Genomic DNA, 12182 nt, shown 5'->3' on the forward strand with positions numbered 1-12182 from the left:
TCGCTGGATCTTGGGCACACATGCACATGCACCTGGCGTGAGCTTAAACCACTGGTTCTGGGACTCAAATCGCAGTTGACTACATGGGAGTCCAGCGACAGCCATTATACCAACTTCTGGTCCCCTATTTGTTATTATTTTCAACTTGAACAGAGAGTAACAGAGAGAGAAAGGGAAAGTGAGAAAGCAAGCCACCAGGTCTAGGACCTCAACCGTGGTCAGTCATGTGGGAGTCCAGTCGCTTAACCAACACCCATGAAAAATCTCTTTGATGGGAACCAGCAGTTGGCGTAATGGCTATGTCGCTGGACTCCCACGTAGTCGACCGCGGTTCGTGTCCTGGACCCGGTGGCTTAAAACTCACGCCGGGCACGTGTGCGTGTGTGCCCAAGATCCCGAGAGGAGAATGGAGGAAGAAGGGATTGTGGTGTGGCCATCCCCCCTGGGGGGTGATTTCTCGCTTTCTGTCTCTATGTCTCTCTCTGTCTGTCTGGCGAGCGCACGCGCCCTACAGTGAAAATCTCTCCAAAAAAAAAAAAAAAAAAAACTCTTTGAAAAAAAAGAAGATTTTGGTCATATGGGAGTCCAGTGATGTAACTGCTACGCCATCTGCTGGTCCCCCAAACCGCTTTTAAAACAAAACAAACAAGATGGTTTGAAGGCTGTTTCAAAGGCAACTGCTAGAGAGGGTGCAATATTATTGGATTCCAGCAGATGGCAGCACAGCACCTGATTTGTCAAGCAAATGATATTTTCATTACACAAGAATGAACGAAAATGGGCAATATTTGCATACTTCACTCTCTGTACAAAATAAATGTGGGGGCAGGTGGTGTGGAGGTTGAGGGGCTGGACTCCCACATGGTCGACCATGGTTCAAGTCCTGGACCTGATGTCTTACTTTTTCACTTTCCCTCTTTTTGTCTCTCTCTCTGGTCAAATTGAAAAATGATAATAATAAAATCACATAAATAATTCTTTAAAATAAAGAATAGATGTGGAAAAAAAATCTCATAATTGAGGATCTACTGTACCAGCTGTACAATAACTTACATCTGTGATTTAAATCCCGGCATGTCCCTCCTTTTCCCGTCTCCTTGGGGTTTTGAGCATGCATACACACATACCTGGCAATAAGCTTCAAGCCTCTAGGTCTGAGAATTGAACTCTGCAGTCAGCCATGTGGGAGCCAGTCAACTTATTGTTTTGTTTTTAGATTTCTGCCATAGGGCTGTGCGCTTGCTATGAAGAGACAGAGAGAGACAGAGAGAGGGAAAGTAAGAAATCATCCCCTGGGGGGATGGCCATTCTACAATTCCTTCTCCTCTTGGGATTTTGGACACGCACGCATATACACATGTACCCTGCCTGATTTTCTTTCTTTCTTTTAATATATCATGACTTTTTTTTTTTTTTTTTGAGAAGCTTTTAGCATAGGGCACATGCACTCATCATAAAGAGAGAGAGACAGAGAGACAGAAAGCGAGAAGTCACTTCCCGGGGGGATGGCCATGCCGCAATCCCTTCTCCTCCATTCTCTCAGGATCTCGGGCACGCACGCACACGTGCCCGGTGTGAGCTAAAGTCACTGGGTCCGGCAACATAGCCATAACGCCAACTGCTGGTCCCAATAATTTATTTAAAAAAAACACAAAACAACAACCACCTTGGAGCTGGCAGGTGGTGTGATGTTTAAGGGCACTGGTCCACCATGAGACTTGGACCTGGTGGCTTGCTTTCTCACTTTCTTTCTCTCTCCCCCTCCCTCTTCGTCTGTCCTTCTCTAGTCAAAATAAAAATAAAATAAATAAATAAATAAATAAATAAATAAATAAAGGGACCAGCAGTTAGCGGTAATGGCTATTTCATTGGACTCCCACGTGGACGACCATGGTTGGAGTTTCGGCCCTGTGGCTTAAACTCACGCCGGGCACGTGTGTGTGCGTGCCCAAGATCCCGAGAGGAGAATGGAGGAGAAGAGATTGTGGTGTGGCCGTCCCCCCGGGCGAGTGATTTCTCTTTCAGTCTCTGTCTCTCTGTCTTTCTGGCGAGCCCACGTGCCCTATAGTAAAAACTTCTAAACAAACAAACAAACCCCTCCAAACCAAAAACCTTATGGGGGCCAGCAGGTGATGTAGTTAAGACAGTGAACTTCCACAGGGCCCACCACGGTTTGATTCCTGGATTTGGCAGCTCGAATATCATTTGGGGCACGTGTGTGTTCGTGCCCCAAATCCCAAGAGGAGACTGGAGAAGGGATGGCAGCACGGCCATCCCTACTTAAGGGATGGTTTCTCACTGTCTCTCTCTCTCTGGGTCTCTCTGGCCAACGCACGCACCCTGTAGCAGAAACTACAAAAAAAGAAAAAAAGTTGCAAATTGCACAGGTGAGAAAGACAATGAATGTGACACATACCGACTGCCAGGTTTGGGCTGAGGTCCCTCCTGCACGCGGGAGCAAAGCAGGAAACTCAGGTCTGGGTCAGAAGTAGCTGCAGCCGGCAACGCCCACCCACAACTCCGCCTCCGGCAGGCTCTGAGGCCCCGCCCCTTATGCTAATCACGCTGCGGAAGCCGGAAGCGGAGGTGTAGGGGCCCGACCGCGCTTTCTCCTGTGTGTTGCTTGGGTCAGCGTCGAGGGCCTGCCCAGGTTCGCGTTCGTGCTTGGGCCGCTGCCTCCAAGGGGCCAGTCCGGGTGGTGGGTTGTGGGCCTCGGGAGAAGCGGGCCTTTTCCTCCGGGGACCGTGCGCTGTCCTTAAAGCCTCCAGGTGACCTCTCTGCCCTGTATGGGCGCCGGCGTCCTCCTCACCCAACTGCCATCGGGCGGCATTCGCTGAGTGGGGCACGGAGAGGTTCAGTGTGCGCATTTTTTGGTGAAGATTGATAAATTTCTTAGGGGAAGACTGGTAAATTTCTGCTGCCCCCTGACGTCTACACCTTTTTACTTATTTTTTATGGCTTTAAATTTATTTAAATTTGCCCAGAGAGAGAGAGAGAGCGCGTGGGGGGCGGGTTGCGAGAAAGCTAGCTTCCAGGCCCAAGACTCAAACCATGGTCAGCCATGTGGGAGTCCAGCGCCCTTAGCCACCATGCCACCTGCTGGCCCTGGTGTCTACAGCTTTTTGTGTCTACATGTTTTTATTTCTCCTGGGTATACATTGATGAGTGGAATTGCTGGGTCAGTTAGTAACTAGTGTACATGTTTAACATTTTGATGAACAATGAGATTTTGAGGCTTTTTTGCAAGGGGGCTGCGCCATGTCATATTCTCACCAGAAAATATACAGTGGTTTCACTTCCTCTAAATTTTTGCTAATACTTGTTATTTTGACCAGACACGTTCACAAATGTTTGTTTTGAGAGGGTTTTGCTATAAGGCACATGCACTTGCCAGAAAGGCAGAGACAGACACAGAGACAGAATGCAAGAAATCACCCCCTGGCGGGATGGTCATGACACAATCCCTTCTCCTCCATCTTCCTCTTGGGGTCTTGGGTACACACACATATGCACCCAGCGTGAGTTTAAGCCACTGGGTCCGGGACTCGAACCGTGATTGACCACATGGGTTTCCAGCAACACAGCTGGTCCTGACAAATGCTTTTGTTTTAAAAGTAACACCCAGAGAATGACAAACCCAGAACATCTGTTATATCACCTGCTGCAGCGGTTGATTTCCTCTGGTATGTGGTATGATTGCTTTGCCAAGCTGGGGAGTACATCTAGAGCCCAAAGAGAAATGGTAGATTTCTCACCCCACTTCTGCAATGCCTAATATAACAAGAATTCTCACTTTCCCCAGGTATGGGGTATGATTCTCCATCTATGGTTGTGAAGCCACAGTATCTCATACACCTAGCTATGATGTCACGCTTTGTCCATTCTCCCACCTCTTTTACCCTGACCTGTTATCTGAAAATATATTTGTTGTTAGAAGAATACAAACATTGTTAACAACACTTAGAGCTGTATTATACGCCCCCCCCCCCTTGTCAGTGTGGCTACTCTAGGTAGATTATGTCTAAGAGAATGACAAACCAACCTGAGAAACTTCACTTCTGGAACAGGCTTAAATATGGGCCAGCAGATGGCATGGTGGTGAGGGCAACAGATTACCATATGACCAACTGCTGTTCAAATCCCTGACCTGGTGGCTTGAAAAGCCACACGAGGCATGTGTGCCCCAAATCTTGAGAGTAGAGAAGGGATTACAGCTTGGCCAGCCTCTCGGCAGTGACTTCTCGCTCTCCCTCTCTCTCTAGCACTCACTCTATGGCAAAAACCTTAAAGAAAGAAAGAGAAAAAGGTTTAAGTATGAATTCTGAAAGCCCATTTCTGACCAGTCTGCAACCTAGACTGTTTGTAGCTAGATTGCAGTGGCACTACTATAGGGGAAAGAAATGACCAAGGCAGAATCACAAGTGTTCACAGTAAACCTGTAGAATCATCCAGAAAGCTGTATCTCCATCAGTATACAAGATTTCAGGTCACAGGAAAGCTAATTCCCATATTCCATACGTGCACAGCTTCTACTGATTATGAACCATTTTATGTTTATTAAAAATTGTGAAATGTACTGTAGAACTTAGGACTTTCCAACATTCCTCACCTTCATTTTTTTTTTTTCACTGTGAGAACACAAGTGAACACTGACATATTTAGCAGAATTCTATAAAATGTGCTACATTGATAGAGTTCTTCTCTATTGCAAGATCCTCATATTTATTAAGACCCAAGAAACTAATAAAGGCTTTCTAGGTTTCTTACATTGTATGACTCCGTGGTAGTTCTTACTGGATTGTGATCAAATTGAAATGACTCTCCCACATTCTTTAAATTCATGGGACATTGTCACAATGTGAATTCTTTCATGTCTTTGAAGTGAACGAGCATGGTTGAAGGCTTTCCCACATTCTTTACATTGAAAGGGTTTCTCTCCAGTGTGGATTCGCATGTGATGATGTAGGTGTGAGGAAGCACGGAAGGCTTTCCCACATTCCTTACATATATATGGTTTCTCTCCAGTGTGAGTGCTTATGTGTTCAATAAGGCGCGAGGAAGCGCGGAAGTCTTTCCCACACTCTGTACATATAAAGGGTTTCTCTCCGGTGTGAGTTCGTATATGCTGGATAAGACCTGAGGATGTACTGAAGGCTTTCCCACACTCCTTACATTCATAGGGTTTCTCTCCAGTGTGAGTTCTGACGTGATTACGTAGGCGTGAGGAAACAGAAAAGGCTTTCCCACAGTCTGTACATTTATAAGGTTTTATTCCAGTGTGAATCCGAAAGTGATCATTAAGGCATGAAGACTTTCTAAAGGACTTTCCACATACCTTACATTCGAAGGGCTTCTCTCCTGTATGTATTGTTAAATGTTCACTTAGTAGATAAAGCCAACTGTAGGCTTTCCCACATTCCTTACATACATAGGGCTTTTCTCCAGTGTGTATTCGTACATGTTTAGCAAGACCTGAGCGCCCAGTGAAGGCTTTTCCACAGTGTTTACATTCATAAGGTTTCTCTCCAGTATGAATTCTTTTATGTTCAGTTAGGCTTGATGAAGCGGTAAAGCATTTCCCACATTCCTTACATTCATAGGGTTTTTCCCCACTGTGAGTTTGCATATGAATATTTCCGTAAGTCGAGTATTTAAAGACTTTTCCACATTCCTTATTTTCATAGGGTTTTTCTAGGGTGTACATCTGAACAGGTACAGCCCAGCTTGTGGAGTGATCAAAAGCTGTCTCACATTCCTTCCACTCAGGGAGTCTTTCTCCACTATGACTTCTCATGTGTGCTTGAAATGATGACTGATTAAGGCAGTCTTTCCCATAGTCACCGCACTCAAAGGGTGTGTCTTGCATGTACGTTCTCTGGTAAACCGTTTTTGGAGTTAGGCTAAAGGGTTTTTCACACTCATTCAATACACACAGTTTCTCTTCAGGAGATGGTTTCTTGCGCAGAGTAAAAAAGTTTTCTCCATACTGATTACACTCATAAGTGCTCTCTGTATTCTGAGTGCTTGTGTGTGCCCTAAGGCAGGAGAGTTCACTGAAGATGTCTCCACATTGCTCACAGTTACAGAGTTCCCCTCCAGTGTGGTTTCCTGCCTGTTGATGAAGGAATGATTGATGATTAAAAGGTTTTCAGACTTATTAATAAGCATTATCCATCTTTTTTTTGGAGAGGTTTTTGCTATAGAGTGCATACACTCGCCAGAGAGACAGAAAGTGAGAAATCCTCCCCTGGGATGGGGGGGCTCACTAAAATCCCTTCTCCTCCATTCTATTCTTGAGATCTTGGGCGTGCACGTGCATGCGCCCAGTGTGAATTTAAGCCACCAGGTCTGGGACTCAAACCACAGTCAATTACATGGGAGTCCAAAGACATAGCCATTATGCCAGCTGCTGGTCCCAGAATGTTATCCATCTTTAGAAAGAAACAATGATCATTACTTTTTTCATTACCATAACACATATACTGGGCCAGTCAGTGGCATGGTGGTTAAGGTGGCTGGATTCCACATGGCTGGCTGTGTGGTTCAGGTCTTTGACCCAAAAGCTTGAAAAACACACTGTGTGTGTGTGTGTGTGTGTGTGTGCATGCGCATGCACATACACGCATCCAAAATCACCAGTGGAAAATGGAAGAAAAGGGATTGGGATTGCAGTATGACCATCCCTCCTGCAGTTGGGGTGATTTCTCATTTTCTCTCTCTCACCCCCTGGCCAGCACACATGTTGTGTAGCAAATTAATAAATAAAACATAACATGCATACTGTTCCTGCCCTGTGCATTTCTTTCAAGTTGAATGAAGGAAGCCTACTACGAGAATTCTGTGCCATCTGCTCTAACTTTAAGGATTCCTGAATATTTTCAAGAAATTAAAAAACTTTAAATACTCGGGACAAGCAGTTGGCGTAATGGTTATGTTGCTGTACTCCCATGTAGTAAACCATGGCTCAAGTGCTGGACCCAGTAGCTTAAACTCACACCAGGCACATGTGTGTGTGTGTCCAAGATCCCGAGAGGAGAATGGAGAAGGGATTGTGGTATAGCCATCCCCCTAGGGGGTAATTTCTTACTTTCTGTCTGTCTGTCTCTGTCTTTCTGTGCATGTGCCCTCTAGTCAAAACCTCTAAAAAACAAACAAACAAACAAAAAACTTTAAATACTGGATGAGCAGATAGTGTGGTGGTTAAGGTGCTGGATTCCTGCACGGATGACCAGGATTAGAGTCCCAGATCTGGGGACGCTCTTTCTCACTTTCCCCATCTCTATGTCTGTCTCTCTCTGGTGAGCACATAATGTGCCCTATAGCAAAGCTAAAAATAATAATAAAAAATAATAAAAAGTTAAAAAAAAAATCTAAACACCAATTTACTAAAGAAGTTAAAGTGTGCTTGTCAGAATTACGAAACACCAAGTTTCTGGCTAAAATTAGGATATCTTTGAATTTGTTTAGTGAGACGACCCCTTTGGAGGCATTATGCATAGTGAATGGTACTTCTCTACTGTATTTCTCATTTGTGCTGAGTTCTTGTTTATTTGTTTTAAAGAATTATTTTTTATTTAACTTTATTTATCCATCCATTTTAATGATCAGAGAGGGAGGGAGGGGGAGAGGGAGAGGGAGAGGGAGAGGGAGAGGGAGAGAGGGAGAGAAGGAGAGAAGGAGAGAGGGAGAGGGGGAGAGAGGGCGGAGAGGGGGAGAGAGGGAGAGAGAGAGAGAGGGAGGGAGGGAAAGTGAGAGAGTAAGCTGTCAGGTCCAGGACTGAAACCACAGTCAGCCATGTGGGAGTCCAGATACCCTTAACCACGCCACCTGCCAGCCCTCTTGTTTGTTTTTTTTAAGGGCAATTGTTGGTATAGAGTACATGTGCTAGCCAGAGAGAGATAGAAAGTGAGAAGTCCTCACCCAAGGGGGATGGCCCACCGCAATCTCCCCTCTTCTCGGGATTTTGGAAACACTCACACATACACTCAATGTGAGTTTCAAGTCTCCAGGTCCAGGACTTAAACTGGTTGGCCATGTGGGAGTCCAGCAATGTAACCATTATGCCATCTACTGCCCCATTTTTGTTTGTTAGTTTGTTTTTAAAGTTTTGCCAGAGGGCATGTGTACTTACTTGCTGGGAGAGGAAGGAGGAAATGAGAATGCATCTCTTATGGGACATAGTCATGCCATAATCCCTTCTCCCTTTCTCCTTCCTTTTGGGGTTTTGATTATGCACACACATCTGCCCGGCATGTTTCTCAAGCCACTGGGTCCGGGACTCGAACCATGTAGTCAGCTATATAGGATCAACCTACTTTAACTACCACACCATAGGCTGGCCCTGTGTTTTCTTATAATGGAATTCCTGGGCTGGTAGGTGGTGTGGTGGTTAAGGGTGCTGGACTCCCATATGGCTGATTACAGTTCAAGTCCTGGACCTGGTGGCTTGCTTTTTTACTTTCCCCCTCTCTCTCTGGTCAAATAAAAAAATAATAATTAAGATTAAATAAATAATTCTTTGGGAAAAAAAAAAAGGGACCAGCAGTTAGTGTAATGGCTATGTCGCTGGAATCCCATGTAGTCAACTGCAGTTCGAGTCCCAGACTCGGTGGCTTAAAACTCATGCCGGGCGCGTTTGCGTGCGTGCCCAAGATCCCGAGAGGAGAATGGAGGAGAAGGGGCTGCAGCGTGGCCATCCCCCTGGGGGGTGATTTCTCCCTTTCTGTCTCTGTCTTTCTGGTGAGTGCAAGCGCCCCGTAGCAAAAACCTCTCTCTCTCAAAAAAAAAAAAAAAAAAAAAAGAAAAAAGGAATTCCCAATTTCCCAATTTCTGAGTGTAAGAAGTCTCCCTAGTTTACCTTACCGTTTGTATTCCATTTAATGTTTTTAACCAAAAAATGTCCTGTTGAAGTGATGACCCAATGGTTTTAAGATGCCATTCTGAAGTAAGACAGAAAAGAAAAAGTAAGGGATTGCAGAACAGAACCTTTAGTTAAAAGTTATAAAGCTTATTTGTACTTATTTTCATATTAAGCTGCTTCAAATAATACAACAAATACACATTTCAGAAGTTTGGCCATGTATAATGTTTGGCAATCTTAAGAACTTTTGTCAAAACTTTTGTAATTTTTTAAAACAATTTTTCCTGAGAAAATTAAATTTAGGAGCCACAGGTGGAACTGTAGTACAACACATGGGAAGGTTCTGGGTTCACCTTATGGTGAACAGAAATACGGGGTTGTCAGAAAAGTCGTGAGTTTTTATTTTTTATTTTCCTATGCAAAAAATGTGTCATGACTTTTCCAATGACCCAATATATTATCAGGAAAGCAAAGTAGGAAAGATCTGGACAAAGCATCATTAAAACTGCAAACTCAAAACAAAAACAAAAACAAAAATCCTGCAAACTTGGGGACTGGCAGATGGTTAGTGGTTAAGGGTGCTGACCCCCCGCATGGCTGACTGTGGTTTGAGTCCCAGACCTGGTGGTTTGTTTTCTCACTTTCTTTTTTTTTTTTTTTCTCTTTCTTTTGGAGAGGTTTTTGCTATAGGGCACGTGTGCTTGCCAGAAAGACAGAGAGAGACAGAGAAACAAAAAGCAAGAAATCACCCCCTAGAGGGGGATGGCCATGCCACAATCCCTTCTCCTCCATTCTCCTCTCGGGATCTTGGGCACGCATGCACACGCGCACGGTGTGAGTTTAAGTCACTGGGTCCGGGACTAGAACCGCAGTTGACTACATGGAAGTTCAGCGATATAGCCATTACGCTAACTGCTGGTCCCTTGTTTTCTCACTTTCTCTCTCTCTTTCTCTCTGGTCAAATTAAAATAAATGAATTTAAACAATTCTTTAACAAAACAAAACTGCAAACTAAAAGAATGAGAGATTAGGTCATCTGTGAGATCAGAAGAAAGTCTTGGTAGAGTGAGAGTAAAGCATTATAGGAATTTCAAGATACTCTAAAACTTCTAAGTCCAATTAAAAAAAAAAAAAAAGCATTTATATTCTCCATCAGGGAAAGAAAGAGAGAGAGAGAAAGAAGTATTCACAATAGGGTCTCCATGACACAGTCCACCCTGACCTCAAGCCAGACTGGATCCTGGGCAGGCACATGCCCAGGATATTCAGGGAGGTTTCAAAAGACAAATGGGCACCTTCCCTTGTGGGGTACAGGTACATTACCCCTGCACTACTCTCTTGTTGTCTCTATGATATTATTGGGTTGTCTGGAAAGTCATGATGCATTTTAGCATAGAAAAACATTAAAAAAAATCATGACTTGCCTGATATCCTAATAAAAAGGTTCTTCTTTATCTTTGTAAAGATACTAAATTTCTTTCTTTCTTTTTTTAATAATTATTTATTTTATTTATTCATTCATTTATTTTTTAGTTTGAGCAGAGAGAGACAGAGGATGAGAATGAGAGAGAGAGGAAGTGAGAAAGCAAGCCACCAGATTCGGGACTTGAACCCTGGTCAGCCATGTGGGAGTGTCCAGCACCTTAACCATCACGCCACCTGCTGGTCCCATTGCTGTTTTCTTTCTAACTGCCTGTAATTGGGTTCCTCCTATCCTCAGTTGTCACTGTGCTCTTTGGGGCCACAACAGTCAGGAGCACACCACTGTTAACCAGGCAACCCAGGTGTCATCAAGAATATTCACCCACGTGGGATCCTGGCTGGTAATGTTGATCCTCCCCATCGTCACTGGCTACCATGATGCTGCCCCGTTCTCGGGTTCTCTGACCTTCTATTCTTGTTACCTTCCTAAACTTCCTGTTTCTTGATTGGGGGATGGGGAACACTCTGCCTCCATCCTCCTCCTAGTCACTCTGGCTTATGCCCACGGATTGACCCAGACTGTGATAGGTAGTTAGCTAGAAATTAGAAATGAGACAGGACTCGAATCCTGGTTGACCATTGGGAGTGTCCAGTGCCTTAACCACCACGCCAACTGCTGCTCCACAAGATACTAAGTTTCTCATTGAGGAAGTTCATTATTCAGAAGAAACACGTACCTTGAAAAACTTCTCTCTGCACAGTACTCAACTTTTCTTCTTCTTCCAGCCAAGAGATCAGACTGGGTTTGACCAGGTGATTCCCTGTACATAGAAAAAGATGCATCAACATAATAAGCTAATGTACTGCTGTATAAGTACCGCGCGCTAACCGATTGCGCCACCTGAGCTCCAGCATAATAAGCTAATGTAACACATGACAAACCCACCCAGGAAGAACTACAAGAACTACATTTCTTGGTCGGTAAGTGGTGGTGGCTTGCTTTTTCACTTCCTCTCTCTCTGGTATGTATGTATGTATGTATGTATGAATGAATGAATAAATAAATAAAGTTAAAATAATTCTTTTTTTTCATTTATTATTATTTTTTTTCTGAGAGGTTTTAGCTACGGGGTGCTTGCAATTGCCAGAAAGACAGAGACAGAGAGATAGAAAGCGAGAAATCACCCCCCAGGGGGATGGCCACACCGCAATCTCTTCTCCTCCATTCTCCTCTTGGGATCTTGGGCACACATGCACACGCATCTGGCCTGAGTTTAAGCCACTGGGCCCAGACTCGAACTGCAGTCGACTACATGGGGGTCCCACGACAATAGCCATTATGCTAACTGCTGGTCCCAAGTTAACATATTCTTTAAAAAACCCTACATTTCTTTTTTTAAAAAAATAACTTTTTAAAAACTTTATTTATTTATTTAAATTGGACCAGAGAGGGACAGAGTGAGGGAAGGAGAGAGAAAAAGACAAAGTGAGAGAGCATGCAGTCAGGTTCAGGACTTGAACCGTGGTAGGCTATGTGGGAGTCCAGCGCCCTTCACTACCACTCTACCTGCCAGCCCCAAGAACTGCATTTCTAAAGAAAGAAAGGAAATTGGACCAGCAGGTGACGTGGAGGTTAAGGTGCTGAAATCCACATGGCCGACTGCATATTGAGTCCCAGAACCAGTGGCTTGAAAAGCATGTCACGGGGGACCAGCAGTTAGCATAATGGCTATGTCGCTGGACTCCCACAGTCGACCGCGGTTCACATCCTGGACCCGGTGGCTTAAAACTCACGCCGGGCGCGTGTGCGTGCGTGCCCAGGATCCCGAGAGGAGAATGGAGGAGAAAGGATTGCGGCGTGGCCATCCCCCTCTAGGGGGTGATTTCTTGCTTTCTGTCT

General features: G+C 44.5%; 1 protein-coding gene across 7 annotated transcripts in view; it reads right to left on the bottom strand.

Annotated features, from left to right (window-relative positions):
* Positions 1-4543: 4543 nt before the first annotated feature.
* LOC102501614 (zinc finger protein 121) overlaps positions 4544-12182 on the bottom strand; it is a 14652-nt gene continuing 7013 nt past the window's right edge. For all 7 annotated transcript variants that reach the window (XM_006161569.3, XM_006161572.3, XM_006161571.3 and 4 more), the window contains 3 exons: positions 11020-11103; positions 8863-8939; positions 4544-6112 (listed from right to left, as the gene is read on the bottom strand). In XM_006161569.3, coding sequence (XP_006161631.1) covers positions 4805-6112; positions 8863-8939; positions 11020-11103 — 1469 coding nt within the window. In that variant the 3' untranslated portion in view covers positions 4544-4804. The remainder of the gene's footprint in view (positions 6113-8862; positions 8940-11019; positions 11104-12182) is intronic.

Source organism: Tupaia chinensis, unplaced genomic scaffold (genome assembly GCF_000334495.1).
Source record: "Tupaia chinensis unplaced genomic scaffold, TupChi_1.0 Scaffold138665_1, whole genome shotgun sequence".
Lineage (NCBI taxonomy): Eukaryota > Metazoa > Chordata > Mammalia > Scandentia > Tupaiidae > Tupaia > Tupaia belangeri.